Below are 19,491 nucleotides of genomic sequence, written 5' to 3'. Positions count from 1 at the left end.
TTTAATGACTGCTTGTCATTTTCACCTGAGGTAAAGATGGACCCTGAGGAACCATCAGAACCAAAGAAGGTACAGACGACTCTCGGGACGGTGGTTTATTAAACAGATTTTATTTATTTGATCAAATCAGTGAAAACCCGTTTTGTTTTGACCCGGTTCAGAAAAACAAACAGCTGGGAGGAAGTGGGCGGAGCCACATTAAACAGAACCAGAACACTGTATTAGTTTGTGGGTTAAGGGTTTATAAAAGCCTGGATCTATAATGATGCGTTTAAAGACCCGTCTGAAATCCTGGACTTGGGTCGATTAAACCTCCTCCTACACCAAACATCTGGATTGGCTTTAAAAGCCAGCAGTCTGAAGAACCAGACCAAAACCACCAGAATCCCTCTGGGTTACTTCAGAGGATTAATTCTTTCATCTTAGATCAAAAACCAGCTGATTTAAAAATATAAACGTTTTACTAAAAATCATATTTGACCACTTTTGGTTTTCCATAGAGGGAGTTTAATCTCACATGTCCTATGGTCCGTTCTGTCGGTTTGATCCTTCCAGGCTACTGTAGACAATGACTTGGCAGAAAACTATTTAAAACCCACAAAAACTCCTTAACCAATCAGCAGCAGCTTCACAAAGGCGATCTCGGGTCAGTTCTGCATCGCCTGCAGTCGCTGCCGTCTCCTCTTCATCGCCTGCTGCTTTTTCAGCTCGATCTCAGCCGCTGAGCATTTCACTGGAAGGGAGAGACAGGAATCAGAATAAACTTCCAGTGCGTCAGCGTCCTGAAGCATATAGAAATGTGTCTTCACAGTGCAGCCTGACCAAGGCTGAACACACACACATGTAAATAAATAAACAGATACAGGCAGACCACGAGAGCAGCCGTCAAGGAAGGGACATCATTAGCTCTCACGATGACATCACATTTGTATTAATAGGGCCTAAGTCTCATCCGCTTCCGGGTGGCTCATGGGTCTCCTGACCCGGAAAAAATAAAAACAATAAAAAATAAAACAATAATGTCAAAGAATGGGGGTTTCACATCTGAGTTGGCCTGGTCTAGCCTGGTAGGTTAATAGTGTTCCCACTACCGACTGACTGGCCGGCTGACGTTCACACCTACCTATGGAGGGAGCCTCTGACAGGCATCGAGAACCAGCCCTCATGGGTTCCATGGTAACTGCTGTTATATCCTCATGTGTGAGCAGTAGGGCTGTAGGTAAACGATTATTTTCTAAACGATTATTCTGGCGATTATTTAATCGAATGGCCGATTATTCTAATGACTAATTAAATAATTAATCTTATGATTTTTTTTGCTGTACAATTAATTAAAACCAAAATATTTAAAAAGCCTCTTTTATAAGACACACCATGCCGGCTAATCGGCGTAATATTACCACAGTGGTATGTCTATAAACGCGCCATGCCGGCATGGCGTTGCGTGAATTTTGCGGCATTCGTTCCGCCTGGCTTGGTAGTAATATTGCGGTAACGGTCTGTCGTATGCGCCCTGGCGCAACAGAGGCAGATGTCATGATGGCGTGGGGAGTTATTGCTGAGCTCCGGCTGGTAAATGTACTGAAAATGAAAGTAAACACGGGCAATAAGGTTTGCTTTTGAACAAAATCAGCTGAGATGGCAAACTGGAGCGCCGCAGAGCTCCACGAGCCTCTCTGTTAGAGCTGAAGCTCAGACCACCAGAGACTGCACAGGGACCGATGGGGACAGACACCTTCAGGAGCTGCTTGTTAAAAAAAACTTAACGATCACGGCTTCAATCGCAATAAAAAGCAAGTTATGTACAAGATGAACGGAAGTCTGCAGCAGCGCAGAGACCGCCCCCATACCCTTTTATGCCACCATCACCTAATCTTTTATAAAATTACCACGATTGCGCCACATTACCGCCACGGTCTGCTCTTATAAACGACCTTTACCCTCCCCAGGGAGCCGCGGAAAATCCTGTTTGCAAACGCTCTGGTCCTGAAAAAGCAGCTAAAGAAATACCCCCAAAATTGTATAAATGACTTTATTACACAAGTTTTCCAAAGCTAAACATCTTCTGCTTAAAACAAAATAAAAGCAGTATAATTATTGGAACACAGTTCCAATAACTCTAGTTTAACTCAAGTTTTAGTGCAAAACAAAACACTGCAGTGCACAGTACACATTCCTCAGTGTCCCAGTTAGGGCTGTCACGGTGTAAAAATTTAACCTCACGGTTATTGTGACCAAAATTACCACGGTTTCCGGTATTATCGCGGTATTTTTTTAAACATGTTAAATTTTCAGGAAACTAAATAAACCCTGTATATCAGGAAATATTGTCCTCAGTTTGTGTCTAAATTTAGCCTAAAAAGTGTTATTTTGTAATTATGTTGTTTATTTGTTTACATTTTTCCCCTTTAGTCTTTAAAATACCAATATTTGCCCATAACTTCTTATTTTATGTCTGTTTGATGTCATCATTTTAAAAATTTTTAGTTCAGATGATACTCAGTACTCAAGTAGCCTTCTAATCAGATACTTTTTTACCCTTACTTGAGTAATAAACCCTATATCAGGAAAATATTGTCCTCGGTTTGTGTCCTTCCAGTGAGCTTTGCAGATGTGGGAAAATGTCATCAGGCAGTAATCGTTGTTAAATTCATAATTATTCTCGGAGAGAGACCAACTCTTATCTGCCCCTGGGAGCCCCGTAATGCATAGCGTCATTTCAACATGGCGGTGTCCGCGACACGGTTTACATGCAGGTAGCGGCGCTGCGGCTGCTTTATATAGCGACTCGTTGCATTCTCCCTCAACCCAAATCCTCGGATCACGCATTTTAGCTAAAACGCTAACGTTAGCTTGCCTTGCGTTGACTGTAGAGTTGGGGGTGATGGTCACGCAGATGTGTCATGAGATTTGAAGCGTTGCTGCCTTTCACAGACACTTTTTCTGCACGTGCTGCAAACAGGATAGCCGTCTTCTATCAGCTGTCCCTCGGCATTCTTCAGATATCCAAAAGATGCCCGTACTTCCCACTTTGTCTTGTTTGAGGGATAATAAATGTCCTGAGCGCTGCCGTCTCCTCCTTTGGCCATTATTTCAGCTTTAGCTTCAAGAAAGTTTTGGTTGTAAACAACAAAGTGCGCATGTGCCGCCGGCAACTTCAGCAGATGATACGGTGGCTGGTAAGGGTCACCGCGCCTACACCGCAGCCACGCTAATCCACCGAGATAATATATGTTTTAAAAAACAAGACGGTTATTATTGTCAACTTTTTTACCGGGGTTTACCGCTACACCGGTTACCGTGACAACCCTAGTCCCAGTTATTGCAAAATTAAACGGAACCGTTATTCTGTTAGCGTGTGTAGTTTAAAACAGTCTATATTTCTATTTTTCCCCCTCCCACATCTCCACACTGTACTACTCCTCTGCACTGCCTACTCCGAGTTGCTGTGGAGGAATGCGAGCATGTCCACATGCTCTTTGGTGAGACTAGCTCTTGTTTTGTTTACAACTGTCCCCGCTGCTGGGAACAAACGTTCAGACGCTGTGGACGTTGCTGCAGCTCTGGACAAAAGCGTCCGCCATAAACAGGACCTGTTAGAACCCAATGGAACTCACCTGATCTCAGTTCTGGGCCTTTTCCTGTTGCCGTGGTTACTGGGCGATCCAAGGGGCCACCAACATCTGTTTGGATCCGGTTCTCACATGTTCTGTAGGTCTGCTGCAGAACTGCTCTTTGATTGGACTGAACAGGAATAGGTTTGGTATCGAGTTTCTGGAGCTGGTTCTCCAGGTCCTCACACATTTCACACAGCAGGTCGTCGTCAGCTGGGTCGTCCCAGACTGGGTCCAACGAGAACAAAGTCTCCAGGTCATCTTCCGTCAGATCGGTTCCATCTGGCTTGATGGAACCGATCTGAGCATATGATGAACTTCTTTCAGAACCCTTTGGACCAATCTGCTGTGGTTCTGGTTTCACAACATCTGACGGACAGGATCTCTCGATTCTGTGCAGTCCGGTCTGAGTGGAAAATCCGGTCAGCTGAAGGTCCACCTGCCAGTCCATCCTCGGGTCCATTTGGACCCTGACAGAAGATCCGGAGCTTGCAGCACTAATGGGAGCTGCTGTTTGCCTCTGAGTCACCAGGGGTTCTGGGTTCTGGGTTGAGCAGAACTTTGGGACAATGAAGGCCAATGGGTTCTGCGTCATCTCCACCACCAGTGAATCGTTCAACAAGTCGTCGTCGTCCCAGTCATCCTGGACTGTGGGTCTGGTTCCGGTCACATCAACCGCTGAAGTGGAACCAGACATTTTCCCAGAATCCTTTGTGGGAGCAGCTGAAATGGATCTGCTCTGAGATGGAGTCCGATTCCAGATTCCACTGGCCTGCTGAGTCGGCACAAGGAACAGGTCCAGGTCCTCGTCCGGAAGCAGATCCTGCTCCAGCAGCATGGATGTTCCAGTCACAGCCGGCCCACCAATCCCAGGAAGTGAGGGTAAACAGCCAGAACGGTCCAGGACGTCTTCAGACCGGAGCTCCAGGGGGTCCACGTTCTCCTCTTCATCACGATGAAACAGGTTCAGGTCAAACTGTTTGGCAAGTCTCAGCAAGTCGTCTACTCCATTCGATCTGCCGCAGAAAGCAAAGACAAAATCATGACTACGTGTGTCTACAGCACTAGTAGACACTCGATTATAGTTTATCACTAATAAACGTTGATTTACTTATAAATGAAAATCAGAAAGTTAATTTCCCTAAAAGTAGAAAATATTCCCAAACACCAAAGGTTCAGCTTAGGTGTGTTCTTGCTGGGTCGTGTCTCTAATTCCATGCTGTAGTTGTTTTTTAAAGTACAGAGTAGTTTACCTGTTGTCCCGCTACGTTGCGTTTGCGGCTGCAGCCGCAAACGCAACGTAGCGGGACAACAGGTAAACAAACGCAACGTAGCGGGACAACAGGTAAACAAACGCAACGTAGCGGGACAACAGGTAAACAAACGCAACGTAGCGGGACAACAGGTAAACAAACGCAACGTAGCGGGACAACAGGTAAACAAACGCAACGTAGCGGGACAACAGGTAAACAAACGCAACGTAGCGGGAAAACAGGTAAACTACTCTGTACTTTAAAAAAGAACTACAGCATGGAACCAAAGGTCCAGCCTGTTGTTTCAGCTGCTTCTGAGAAAGTTGAAGTTTTCTTGTTAGTTTCCTAAAAAAAAAAACGGTATAAAATTACCATGGCAACGTTATTAGTGTAAAACATCGCTAAAATGCCTCATCGTGCCAGCTGGCCCTTTCAAATGTTTTTTTTTTTTTTTTTTTTTTTTTACTTATTTTACACAATTTTTTGTTTTCAAAGAAGTTGAAAGTTTGTTGGAGAATTTACTGCAGACTCATTTTTATATGAAATGTCGTCACAACTGCGCCAGTTTACACTCATTGTACTGAAAATGAACCAAACCAGGCTTTTAGGCACACCGTTACCCCTGTCTGGTTACCATGGAAACAAAGACAGGAAACAGGTGATGAACTTACCTGAAGATCTCAGAAACTCAGAACTGGACTTCAGGCTCTGACCCAGTCCAATACTTGGTCTCAGGCCTTAACCCAGGCCCGGGCCAGTCCTGGTAGTCTGGTTTGGTTTCACCTATTGGCGCTTACACATTAGTGTCGGCACGGTCGGGGTTCGGTGGGGCTGGATGGCGCGAGTTTGGTCTTGAACGGGCGGTGTAGTGTTCACATAAAAATCAGAGGGACTTCTCAGAAATGCAGAAATCCCCGAGCCTGTGGGCGGCGTTTCATACGCACAGAAACGTCCGCTGTGTCCTCCATAATAAGGTAAACAAAGGTGGGCATGAGCTGTGCTGCTTTTGAAGACTGAACCACGTTATTTCATTCAGTTGCTGTGTGTGTCCTCATAAACTTGTGACACACACCCACTGCTTTTTCCCCTGAGCAGCTGTCTGCTTGCCTGCAAAAGACAGTTACACACACACACACACACACACACACTTACTTCTCCCATTCCCACTGAGCGACAGCTCCGTGCTGCAGACAGCATCCAGCATGAAAATGAATCGTTCATGCGGGAACCCCCTCACGCTGGCTCATTCTACTCGCAGATCGGAGGCGGCATGCGTAATTTCAGCCAGCCAATCAGTCCGTAGTGTCGCCTCGGAACCAAAAACGCAAATCTGACCAGTGTGTGTGAAACCAACCGACGATAACGTGTAAGTGCCATATGTCCTTTCAGTGGAAACAGAACCACAAACATCACAGCAGAGAGCCGAGCTGGACACACCTCGGAGATTTCCTCTTGGGTCTGTGTGCCTGAAGGTCTGGAGTGCAGGGTATGGCGGCGCTGTCTCCGATCCACTGCTGTAGGGTCGGTTCTGCCACCTGTGGCCTGCCATGCTGTGGAAGGTGGGGTGACACCAGCAATCAGTGACTCCATCATACTACTTGAATCAGATCGGACCTGAACAGAACGTTTCTGACCGTCGGAGCAATCCTGCTGACAATCTCAGAGATGTTCACCATTCCAACGGGGTGCTTTTTCCCTCTTTTACCTGAAAGCAACACAAGCACCTCCCATACTGAATAAGATATATAACAAACAAGTAAAGAAGCAAACTGTCACACCTGATTTACCGAATCTGCAGGGAGGGGAAGTGGCATCCCAGATGATGTCGTGGGAGACATCCGAGTCCTGAGGAGACTCTCCACAGGAACCAGCAGCTGGTTTGGATCTGGGGATCCTAGTGGGGGTCTTAAACTCTGGGAAGGAGACAAACAGGTTCTCAACCATAAGTGTCTAGGTCTCCCTAAAAACCTGTTGAATGAAAATGTTTAAAAAGCAAGTCAGCCCCTACCAGAATCTAGTTCCACTCCCATTTCCTGTTTGAAAAATGCACCACAAGGAGGCGTTGCCTGTGACTAAGAGGGCAGAGCCGCTAACAAATACACACACACAGGCTCACACCAGCACTGTGACATCATATGGTACCAGCTAACATCATAGGGTACTTCTTAGCTAATAGTGATGGCAGATTTAAATTTAAATGTAGTGCAGAGGTTTTACCTGAAGACCGAGCACCACCAACTACGTTTACATGCAGCCAATATCCGGGTTATGATCCGGTTAAGGTCGGGATTCGGGTTTCTGAGTCAGAATAACCCGTTTACAAGCATAAATAGAAAGAGTTACCCCTAACTTGCATAACCCGATGTAAATGCGGACGTTGGGTTAGCGCCAGGACGTATGGACTACGTCCTGGCGCAATATGCGTCATTTCCGGTTCTTCTTGTTCCGGTATCCGTGAAAACAGCAACATGTTTCCCAGTTCGGAAGCGATAGTGACCGCGTTTGTTTGCACTTTAGTTTCCTCGTCACTCAAAGTGTGGTGCTGTGCCGCGACTCGCCATGTTGCTCCCAACTTGTTGTTTACTTCCGGTGTTCTGGTGCGTACGAGACGTCTCGCTACTCAAAAGACCAAGATTCCTTGCGAACAGAGCATGCGCAGAACACACGCTTCGATGGGGATATCCCGGTATGCGTTTACACGACCAAACGCTCGGGTTAGAAAAGGGTTACCCCAGGTGTAGTAACCGGGTTTTTAAAAACCCGGTTATGAGCATATCCGGGTTTGTGGCGGTGTTTACATGGACCTGCGGAACCGGGTTATTGTGAATATTCGGGTTTTAAAAGGGTTACTGGCTGCATGTAAACGCACTCACTGATAGCTTTAGGCAGAATATTTAAATGTCAACTAGGTCATGCTCAGGTGTCAAATTATTCTACAGGTGTCAACAGCCTGACTAGACACTGATTTGTAACTTTTATCAGCAAAAACAATTTGATTTGGGGGGCGACTTGCTCTTTAACCTCTCATCCCACAGGCTTTAGTGGATTTAGAGTTTATGACTTACAAGTCAGTGAGAATCCGTTAAAACCAAGTGAGTCGTTGATCCCTGATAAAATCAAAAACCACAGCAAGGAGCAGGAAAAAGCACCAGACAGTAAAGGAATCCGACAGAAACATAATCAGGGCAACAACGTGATATTTTCCTAACAGTTTATTAGGATATTAAACATAATGTATTAGTATTTAATATAAATATTAAACATTAATGCAACATCTAATCGGACAAATCAGCAACTAGTTGATCTGAAATTCAAACTAATTATGTTTTTAGACCGTGACTTCATAATTTCCAAGCAGCAACAAATAAACCGTTTGAAAAAAAAATGTTTAGAAATTCCGTCGAGGGCACTGATGTCGACATAACACCGGCCATTGAACTCACCATCGCAACTTCGAGAATTAAAATGTTCCAAGTTAAATTGTGAAATTGAGTCGGAGTTCGGCTGCTGACCTGGGACCTGGTTCCGAGTGCGGTCCATGTCCTCGGTGGCCGCCTGTGTCAGCCTGAAGCTTCGGCTCAGGCGGTTTGCTCTCGCTGGTTTGGTTGCTTGTGGTGTCGACGGTGAGGCCCCTACACCGGCCGGAGACTCGAAACTTTCCCGCCCTTCAGCCATGTTTGCCGACGGACAAAGAGTGGAAAAGCTCGGTGATCTCCACTCAGTTGTTTACATCCGATTTCATGTCTAAAATGGAACGGTTAGCAAAGAGTTCAGCCAGCTGTAATTGGGCGCTGTTGAACATCCCGCCATATTTTTCTCCTTCCCAGAATTCACTTGGGTGATGCATTCAGGCGCACAAGTCTGTGCGGGAAAAAGGCATTCTGAAAAGTCAATTTTAAAAATATTGTTTTAGTAGAAACGAAAACCTAAACATATAAGCATGTTGTGTGCTTTCCTTCATTAGCTTTAGCACTCTACGATGCGTATACTCTAGTCATTATAGCATTTTTTAAGCAGATGTATTCCAGATATCTATAATTATATTTTCCCGAGCAGAAACTGACATTCCAGATATCCATAATAGAATTCCCTTTTGTCCAGAGTGAACATTTCAGATATCAGAAATATAATTCTTCCTTGGACAAACCTATCACATTTCCCATTCATGTGTAGTGAGTTTGTGGCCTCTCCTATTCTTCCTATCTAGAGCGAACAATGTTGATATGAAACTGAATTCTGATTCAGAATTCAGCCTTTTTATTGTGAACGGCATGAACTTCCCGATTTGATGACATTTGAGATTCTTTATGGTAGTGCTTCCCCTTTGGCCTATATGGGTTCTGCCAGGCTCCTATTGTCCATCATTCAGTTTGACAATCCTGTGGTTAAACACTCTGAGAATCTGAGGTCAATTCAGGAAACAGTTCAGCTTTACTAATTTCTCAGTCTGGAGCAGAGGCCCATCATAAACCAGTATCTTAAACCTTCCACAGTGGACTCAAGGTTCCAGAAATGGGAATTACTTGCTTTAATCATTTGCTCCAAGAGGAAGTCATAGTTTTTTGTTGTTGTCTGAACTGAAAGAGAAGTTCAGGGAGGGGCTCGGAGTAGATCTGCTGCTCTTTCACGTCCAGAAGAGCCAGTTGAGGTGGCTCGGGCATCTTGTTAGGATGCCTGCCTTGTGAGGTTTTCCAGGCACGTCCTACCAGTAGGAGACCTAGGATGCACTGAAGGAACTTAAGTCTCTCTGCTGGCCAGGGAACGGCTTGGGATTCCCCCGGAGGAGCTGGCCCAACTGGTTGGGGAGTGGAGAAGTCTGGGCCTTACTGCTTAGGCTGCTGCCCCTGCTTCCCAACTCTTGATGGATGAAAGAGAAGTTCAACATTTTAAAATCAGATTTCTTTCACTACCTTCAGGTTTGGCATTTCCTAAAATGCCTTTTACATAAACTACTAGTTTCAGTGCAGTTACAGTTGACATTATGTTAGTAAAATCATCTAAAGGCCTTACCTCTAAGATATACAACTATGTCAGAACTTAAAAATTCCCACTTCTGGATAGATTTTGGAGGATAGACGTACTATGCAGAGTCTTTACTGCTAGACTTGACCCAAACCCTGTTGTAGCTCTTTTTGGGGTCCTTGAAAACCAACAAACTCTTAACACTTTCAATAAACTCTTTATTTTTTGCCATGCTTCTGGCTGGTCGGTCTATCTTACTCAGATGGAAAGATGCTTCTTCTCCCTCACACCTACAGAGGCTGCAGGATGCGGATGTCATGTCTTGTCTAAAGTTAGAAAAAAATCAGATGTTCATTCAAACAAACCCCTGGCACTTTGAAGATATATGGGGCCCATTTCTGCAAGCATTTCCAGCATTGTGGAAAAAAATGAAATGGTTCTGTAGGCCTTGCGTTGCTAAACTGAGATCTGGGTTTAAATTAAGGGGCTATCCATGTAGTGACGGGTGGGTGGAACGTTTATTATTTTTTTAATGTGTTTGCTTGTTTTGTGTTTATTTTGCATTCTACCCAAACAGTTTTGTACAAATGTTTACATGCTTATTGTTAGTAAGTGTATTTGTTTACGGCTATAAACAGGAATGACTCTGTGATGTACACATTACTTGTTTGAATGTGAAAAAAAATTTGTTAAAAATATGTACATTATTGATCAGAGGGGTGTTTGTGTGTGTGTGTGTGTGTGTGTGTGTGTGTGTGTGTGTGTGTGTGTGTGTGTGTGTGTGAGAGCTCCAAAATACACCTTCTGAGATGTCTAGAAGCCACTTTATGATTACCTGGAGGCAGCAGATGGCTGGAACTCTTATTTTGAAAAGCAACTGCTAAATTAAGAAATCGATTATTTCAGATTAAAGGTTCAGAGAAATATCACGATACTCTAAAATAAATACTCAGAAGTACAGCTATTATTAATATTATTACTGTTGTGGTTTGGACACGTGACTCTGCGGGTCCCTCGGGTCTGACGTAACCACCCCCGTTCCTTTTTGAGTCCAACATTGGAGTGAGGAGCAGATGGGTACCGAGGCCATCCACATCCTCACCGAAACCAGCGCACAACGATCCGTCACCGCATTCCAGACCTGAGCGAGGAGGAGGAGGAGGAGGAGGAGGAGGTGCTACTGGAGGAGGAGGAGGAGGAGGAGGGGGAGGTCTCGCGCTCCTCTCCACCAGCGATGGGTTAAGGAGGAGGTGTTTGAGAACCAGAGCACATCTCCTTCTCCGGGATTAGAGGACCGCATCCGCCGCTCCTGCCCCCGCCGCAGATGAAACATGAAGACGCCGCATCGCGCTGCGGCGGCAGCTGCTGCTCGTTTCTACCGGAGCTGAAACGGAAAACATGACAGAGGACACGCGCCCCGACGAGTAAGTCTGTAGAGCACGAGTACATACCCCAGCTCAACCTCATGTGTGTTCGAGTGACAGGGTGGTCACGTGGACGCGGTTTCATGCTGTTGATTTAAACTCGGGGGAGGGGTTCCTCTCTCATCTTCATCATCATCCTCCTCTTGTAAGCTCCTCTGAGTCCGTAAGGAGCAGAGAGGAGGAGGTGCTGGGCCTTCAGAGCGCTGTGTGTGTGTGCGTGCGTGTGTGTGTGTGTGTGTGTGTGTGTGTGTGTGTGTGTGTGTGTGTGTGGATGCAGTTACTCACCTTTAATCTCTGGGAGGGAGGCTGCTGCATGTTGTGACTCATCAGGAATCGTCGGTTCTGCCTGTTCCTGTTCAGCCCAGAACGATGGTTGCGGTTTCTGTGCAGACTGACCTGCAGGTGAACGTCTGACCCCAGGTTGGTTTAGGATTGTTTCCAGATAATTTGGCCATAGTTACACACCAAGTCATGACCTGTTGTAGCGCTGCTGCTGTCTCCTTTCACTGCCGATGAGGTCAGCGACACAAGGAAAACTGTCCTCTACGATTTCCTGTCGGGAACAAATCAAAGAGTGAAACCTGAGTGTCATCAGTAAACGATAGGCAGTCAGTAGAGGTCAAAGCAAGGCTACGTTTTCATTTACAAACATGACCTGGCTGAGATGTCTCGGAGGTATTAGAACAACAATTACATCTGAGCATATGAAGGTAGGAAAACTGATGCTGGAGCATATTAGAGCTTAGTGAATAGGGTAAAAGGCAGACGTTAGAAAATTCACATTCAGTAACTGGAGAAGATTTTCAAGAATACATGCATAGAGGAATACAGACCAATCAAAAACCTTTGTGTCCACAACTGTCTACAATCAGCCCAGTCACCAGTTCAAGTTTATTTATATAGCGCCAAATCACGACAAGAGTCGTCTCAAGGCACTTCACTTAATAAACATTCCAGTACAGCTCAGTTCATTAAGCCAATCAGAAATAATGTTTCCTATATAAGGAACCCAGCAAATTGCATCAAGTCACTGACTAGTGTCAGTGACTATACAGCAATCCTCATACTAAGCAAGGACCAGTAAGACCTGTCTCTGTCAAGATGTCGTGTCAGACCTGTCTTTGGTCCGACCTGTGTCCAGTCAGATCTGTCATGAAGTCTAGCGTCTGAGTCCCTTGCTGGTTTCACCGTTGTACCAATCCTAGAGAATGCAGATGTGAACTCTCACCTCTGTGATGTGCTCCATTCTCTCAGTCTCATCCACAAACGTCTCTGTCAGAGGCAACGTTCTGGGACCAGAACCTTCCTCTGACGGATCCTTCACCTTACAGGGTTGTGCTCCTCCATGCCTGGCTGCATTGCTACAAAGGCGTTCCCCATCTGGAGCTCTTTGCTCGGCAGAGCAGGAGTTGTTGGTTGTTCCCTTCCACGCTCCTAACACAGGTTTTTCACGAGTTGTCAGTGATGGCTAAAACTCTTTGGAATGAGTTGCCACTTGCTGTTAAACAGGCACCATTATTAGGCATCATCTGAAGACCAATCTTTATCATCTGGCTTTTATGCAACATGGTTCATGATCTTTATTGGCTGTTTTAAATTGAGTAATGCTATTTTGTTTGTTGTGAATACCTTTTAATTGTATTTTAATCTTTTTTGTTGCCTCTTTTAATGATCAACCTGCCATTTTGTACGTGTTGTTGAGCGCCCCGGGCTTCCGTAAAGGCAGAGGAAAGTGCTTTATAAATAAAGTTTGACTGATTGATTGACTCTTTTTCTACAGTGATAGCTACATTGTGCGTGTCAAAGCAGTAGTGATGACAAGAGATGAGTCCAGCGGGGGCTGGTTAGCTCAAGATGGCTGCCTCAGCAGAGTGGGTGTGTGCAGACTACTGCCGCACGGAGCGCTGGGACACAACACCTTCCTCATCCGCGGAGAGCGCCTCAAAGACCGACAGGTGAGGCTCAAGCACTGGCAGGAGGTTTAGGTGGGGAGTCTGAGACCAATAAACAGAGGTTTAGGTGGACGTCATGATGGAGGTTCAAACACTCCAACTGTGTCTATGAGCTCCTTTGTCCCCTCTGCAGATGCTAGCAGATGCTAAGCTAACTCCGTCCAACTTTCTCTGTCACCTGTTGACTCTTTGATTGATAGGTGATTCTGGAGTGCATCCTAAAGAAGGACTTGGTCTACACGAAGGCCACTCCCACTTTCCATCACTGGAAGGTCGACAACAGGAAGTGTGGTTTGACTTTCCAAAGCCCATCAGATGCTCGGACGTTCAACCGTGGAGTTAGGAAGGCTCTGGAGGACCTGACAGAAGGTAGAGCATCGCTCGCACACACACACACACACGCATGCTTGCACACACACAAACATCATGAGGTGTGGTTCTGGTGTCACCGTGTGTTTTCTGCTTTCCAGGGTCGACCACGTCCTCATCAACGCTGCAGAATGAGGCGGAGCTTGGTGACGATGACGTCTTCACGGTGGGTATATGGTGGAGACTTGTGTTCCTGCGATTAGCGTGGTTTTATCTGGAGATGTTGAATCTGAATTAAAGTGATTCCAGATGATAATGAGAAGAATGTATGATAAAGCCTGATGTTGACCTGGTCCAGAAATGGTGCCGACTCATCTGGGCTTCACCTGGGATGGGCCTTAACCACAGTCTCGTTGTCTCGTCTCGTCTTCTTCCGCCTATCCGGGTCCGGGTTGCAGGGGCAGCATTCCAACTAGGTAGTTCCAGACTGTCTTCTCCCCAGCCACCTCCACCAGCTCCTCCAGTAGGACCCCAAGGCGTTCCTGGGCCAGATTGGAGATGTACTTTCTGCAACGTGTCCTGGGTCGACCAGGGGGCCTCCTTCTGGCAGGACATGCCTGAAACACCTCCCTGGGGAGGCGTCCAGGAGGCATCCTAACAAGATGCCCAAACCACCTCAACGGACTCCTCTCGACAGGGGGAAGCAGCGGCTCTACTGCGAGTCTCTCCCGAATGTCCGAGCTCCTCACCCTATCCCTAAGGCTGAGCCTTGCCACCCTGTGGAGAAAACTTGAGAACACAGTCTGGACTTCCTATCTCTGGCTCCTTCAAAGGCAGTTCGACATCTGGGTGTTGTGATTGATGAACACCTGACCTTTAAAGATCATGTTGCCTCTGTTGCTCGTTCATGCCGCTTTGCGCTGTATAACATACGAAAGATCAGACCATACCTAACACAACATGCCACCCAGCTCCTGGTGCAATCTACTGTCGTCTCCCGCCTCGATTACTGCAACGTCCTTCTAACTGGTCTTCCAGGCTGTACTGTGAAACCTCTTCAAATGGTCCAGAACGCAGCGGCGCGTCTGGTCTTCAATCAGCCAAAAACAGCACACGTCACCCCTCTGTTCATTGAGCTCCACTGGCTACCGCTAGCAGCACGCATCAAATTCAAACTGCTAACACTAGCATACAAAGTCCAAGATGGTACGGCTCCCATCTACCTGAATCCTCTTGCAAAGGCTTACGTCTCGGCCCGGCCGCTCCGGTCATCACAGGATCGTCAGCTAGCAGTGCACACCACGCTCAGGACAATCCAGACTCTTCTCATGCATCGTTCCACAAATGTGGAATGACCTTCCTAACACTACCAGAACAGGAGCTTCCTTTTCAATTTTCAAGAAACTCCTGAAGACCCTGCTCTTCAGAGAGCATCTTATTAACTAGCACCCTCCCTGCACCCGTCCCCCCTCTCTACTGTCCACTCCTTGTTCCCTACTCTCCATGATTGATGTCAAGTTGTTGTTATTGTTGTTGTTAGCCTCAAGGGCAACATGCCGATTATCACTTGTAAGTCTCTTTGAACAAAAGCGTCGGCCAAATACATAAACATAAACATAAAACTCATTTTGGCCGCTTGTATCCGCGATCTTGTTCTTTCGGTCATTACCCAAAGCTCATGACCATAGGTGAGGACTGGATGGTAGATCGACCGGTAAATCTAGAGCCTTGATTTCCAGCTCAGCTCCTTCTTCACCACAACAGAGCGGTTCAGCGTCCGCATCACTGCAGACGCCGGACCAATCCGTCTGTCGATCTCCCGCTCCCTCCTTCCCTCACTTGTGAACAAGACTCCAAAATACTTGAACTCCTCCACTTGAGGCAGGACCTCTCTCCTGACCCAGGTGCCACCAAACTCCACACACTCAACACCACGGCTACGCCTAGAAATCCTGTCCTGAACAACAGTAAGACTATAAATCAAATGGATCAGAATTCCAGGTTTTTTCTGGGAAAAATGGACTCTGTTTGCTTCAGAACCAAAAAAGGTAGGGGAGCTTCCAGAATCTAGTCAGCACCCGGTCCAAAAGCCTGGCTCTGTAGTGGTACAGGTTTGATTCAGAGTTCTGATGGAACAGGTCTTCTGCCTCCAGGCCCACATCTGTTCCAGAGACAAGTTCTGGACTGGCTTGCTGCAGTTCTGACCTGTCCCAGATAAAGTTGTAGAATTAAGAAACCAAAGGTGGCAAAGATGATCTCAATGTATGTTTGTTTTAGTGCATCAACACCTGCTGCCTTCAGTGTCGGAAGGTACGTTAGTTCTGGAGATACCTTTAAAAAGCTGGAAAAATCTGAACCTGGTTTCCTTGGATGTGTTTGAGCCTGAAAGGCAGGGTGGACTGGGTTTCTGTTAGAGCAGTCCAGGGACCCATAATGGTTTCAAAGGGAGAACAACATGGGCTCAGCATAGGGCTCTGTGGAACACTGGTGCTTAGTGACCGGTGGAGCCAAAGTATGGGTCCATCTGCACTCCAAGAATATTTTGGGAGGAAGTCCCGATCAGAATTCTGGGATTATGGTTGTGAATGTCCTCCTAGGCTGCTCAGAGCTGTGAACCATTGATGTGGGTCGGACATGGTGGGGTTTAGGACCACGTTCTCAAGGTAATTCCTAGTTAATAATAATAATAATACATTTTATTTAAAAAGCGCCTGTCAGGTCACCCAAGGTCACTTTACAGGAGAAAGAACACAGAACACAATAAAAATACAAATAAAACAACTAAAGGACAAGAAAACAGAATAAAATAGATGAAATCACAAACAATAAGTGGTTTGGAACAAATGGGTTTTGAGTTTGGTTTTGAAGAGGTTGAAGCTATCGGTGTTTCTGATGTCAGGAGACAGAGAGCTCCAGAGATGGGGAGCAGAGCAGCTGAAAGTCCTACTCCCCGTGGTGCTGAGGTGGAATGAGGGAATCACCAGATGGATGGAGGAGGAGGATCTGAGAGAACGGCAGGGTGTAGCAATGGTAATGAGGCTGGTAATGTATGGAGGGGATGTGGAATGGATGGCTTTGAATGTATGGAGTAGAATTTTAAAGATGGATCAGAATTTTATGGGAAGCCAATGAAGCTGCTGAAGGACCGGGGTGATGTGGTGGAAAGTGTCCGTTCTACTAATAACACGTGCTGCTGGATTCTGAACTAGTTGGAGTTTATGAGTGAGTTTGCTAGGGAGACCGTACAGAAGTGAATTACAGCAGTCAAGGCGGGAGGTAACAAGGCTACTGACTAGGATGGCTGTAGCGTTAGACGTAAGGGAAGGGCGGAGACGATTTATGGGTCGGAGGTGAAATATGCAGACCGGGTTATGTTATCGATGTGAGCCTGAAACGAGAGAGAGCTGTCGAGGACGACACCCAGACTCTTAACCCGAGGGGTGGGGGTAACCGTGGTGTTGTCAATGGTCATGGAGAAGCTGACAATTTTGGCAATGTTGGACTTGTAGTTGTGTGTGTTTTGGTTATTTGGACTGTCAGTGGCTGGCTTTTATACCAACATCTTTTGTAGTTTGACCCAACAGCCTGGGTCCCGTTCAGGCCTGTAGAAGCTTTACCCATAGTCTTCATGCTTACCTTTACTCTTCTATGCAGACTGCGACAGACAGCTCCTCCAACTCCTCTCAGAGGAGAGAGACGTTCAGTGAACCCCGTCGGCACCACTGTATTCTGGAGCACTTCTCTGAACAGCACCGGCCCCTGGACCCCTACGCTCTTAATCGAGTAAGCAGCTTTACCCAAGATCCATTTTATTTCATCTTCTGTTTTAGTCAAAACCTAAAAGGCAACAAAGGAAATGTTCTGTTTTTCCTTTCTGTCATGTGACGCTGGCACCAGCTCGAGCACCAGGTCCGGCTCCAGCTCGTGACCCGTTTGAAACAAAAACATTTTTTAAATTTGACTCCTCTGATTTCTGGACCTAATTTTGTCCTTTGGGCCTCTCAGGCACTTCACATGTTTCCTCATCGTGTCAGCTTCCCTGTGGAAGAAGAGGAAATCGTATGTATTAACCCTCCCAAGCGGACCTGGGTCACTGGCTATGAGGACTACCGACACGCCAATCCAGCGCGTGACCATCTGGTGCAGCCATACAACCCTGATGCCTGCGTACATTTCACCAAGAGTGAACCACCGAAACGTGACTACACCTATCCGTACCCGCTAGGCTGTAATGTGCAGCGGTATGATGGTAAACACGGTTGCCTGGAGCGGGCTGGAGGTCACAAGTCAATGGTGATGCTGCCACCATGGGCCCTTCCACCCAAACACAAATGGCAACTGGAGGACTCAAAGCATCTTCGCTGTGTCTACTGTCAGGACATGTTCAGCCGCGAGGACAATGGGCGTGGCCACTGCCAGGAGGCCCCTGACCCCGTCCAGACCTGCATCCGACGAGTAAGTTTTATGTGGTGCGCCGACAGTCTGCTGTACCACTGCATGTCGGACCCAGAGGGGGACTATATAGACCCGTGCTCCTGTGATACCAGTGACGAACGTTTCTGCCTACGCTGGACGGCTTTGATAGGCCTGTCCCTGGTTGCGCCCTGCATGTGCTGCTACGCCCCCCTCAGGGCATGTCACCGCTGTGGCGTGGCCTGCCACTGCTGTGGCGGCAAACACAAAGCTGTGGGCTGATGAGTCACAGGCCCCACCCACTCCACAAGGACCACAACAAACGGTTGCTAAGAATTTTTTATTGATGTTGTTCTAATTCCTAGAAGTGAAACTTTGTACATGCTGATAACATTTTTTTTCTGTTACTGAGGACCAAATATCTAAAAAAATAATAATTTCAGCATAAACATAAACCTTGTGTGTATAGATATGTGTATATTATACCTGTTGGATTTATTGAGATGAAAAATGAACATGATGTTTGTGCCTTTAAAAGTAATAAAAGAAACTATCTACCTTCTGTTCCAGCTGAGAGTGATCAGACACCTTAAAACTGTTATTGCAAATCTGCAAACAAACTACGTTTAAATGCAAACACAGTCATGGAACACTCATTCCTCGCCTCAGGTATCTTCGCTGAGATGCTTCTGCTGGAACCGGAAACTTGCGATGCCGGAGGAAAAACGAGATACACCAGTCGCTGTTTTCTACGTCTTTTGTTGTCCGTGACTTCAAACGGCGATTTTCTTTATGGGTAGGTTGTCCTAAATGTGAAGTGATAGCAACCAGCCTTTTCTCCTTCTATGATATAATTGAGCGGAGATCCTCTCACACCAGCGATGTTCTGTTGCTAAACACACAAGTGCGTTATGAGTGGAGGACCCAGGGAAGTGCTTTGGTGAAACAGAAAACTGGACGGTCCAATAGCTGCTTTCATTCCAAAATGTGTTATTGGATGAAAGTAACATCAGCAGACCAACTCTGAATTTACAGTATCTTAGGTGTGTTCTTGCTGTGTCGTGGTTCTAATTCCATGCTTTCATTCTTTTTGAACACAGAAACAGTTTTGTTTACCTGTTTTGTAGCTACAGTTTCGCCGTCGGCGAAACTGTAGCTACAAAACAGGTAAACAAAACTGTTTCTGTGTTTAAAAAGAAGAAAGCATGGAATTATGAATTTACAGTAGTTTACATAATACATTTTTTTAATTTAATTTTAAATATTTAAATTTATCAAATCTTTCTTTTCCTCATGTCATCTTGGTGCTCTTGGGGGCCTCCTGGTGGTATGGGGGACCCAACGCAGTCGCTAAATTTGTATATACCTTGGGCTGGCTCCGGCTCTGGGCCTGTATTTACACTTGGGCTTAGTGTGTGTGTGTGTGTGTGTGTGTGTGTGTGTGTGTGTGTGTGTGTGTGTGTGTGTTTGTTTGAGTCTGTTAGGTGTGTTAGCCTAGATTAGCTTCTAGTTTAGCCGTAGGTGATGCAGCAGGTACCGATCCTTATGAAACTTCTTATTAGGT

General features: G+C 46.2%; 2 protein-coding genes across 2 annotated transcripts; one reads left to right on the top strand and one right to left on the bottom strand.

Moving 5' to 3' along the window:
- Nucleotides 1-94: 94 nt before the first annotated feature.
- Nucleotides 95-8,779, bottom strand: etaa1a (ETAA1 activator of ATR kinase a). The gene is made up of 6 exons (XM_015972895.3): nt 8,380-8,779; nt 6,655-6,780; nt 6,502-6,572; nt 6,305-6,417; nt 3,618-4,630; nt 95-733 (listed from the first exon to the last, which is right to left on the bottom strand). The coding sequence occupies exons 1-6, from the start codon at nt 8,540-8,542 to the stop codon at nt 648-650; spliced, it is 1,572 nt and encodes a 523-aa protein (XP_015828381.3). The 5' UTR covers nt 8,543-8,779; the 3' UTR covers nt 95-647.
- An 881-nt stretch (nt 8,780-9,660) lies between these two features.
- Nucleotides 9,661-18,496, top strand: spred2a (sprouty related EVH1 domain containing 2a). The gene is made up of 6 exons (XM_015972882.3): nt 9,661-11,253; nt 13,034-13,208; nt 13,406-13,574; nt 13,676-13,740; nt 17,169-17,297; nt 17,520-18,496. The coding sequence occupies exons 1-6, from the start codon at nt 11,228-11,230 to the stop codon at nt 18,207-18,209; spliced, it is 1,254 nt and encodes a 417-aa protein (XP_015828368.3). The 5' UTR covers nt 9,661-11,227; the 3' UTR covers nt 18,210-18,496.
- The last annotated feature ends 995 nt before the right edge of the window (nt 18,497-19,491 follow it).

This window comes from Nothobranchius furzeri, chromosome 6 (genome assembly GCF_043380555.1).
Source record: "Nothobranchius furzeri strain GRZ-AD chromosome 6, NfurGRZ-RIMD1, whole genome shotgun sequence".
Classification (NCBI taxonomy): Eukaryota; Metazoa; Chordata; class Actinopteri; order Cyprinodontiformes; family Nothobranchiidae; genus Nothobranchius; species Nothobranchius furzeri.
Note: the sequence above shows the minus strand (reverse complement) of the source record. Positions and strands in the feature narration are given on the sequence as shown.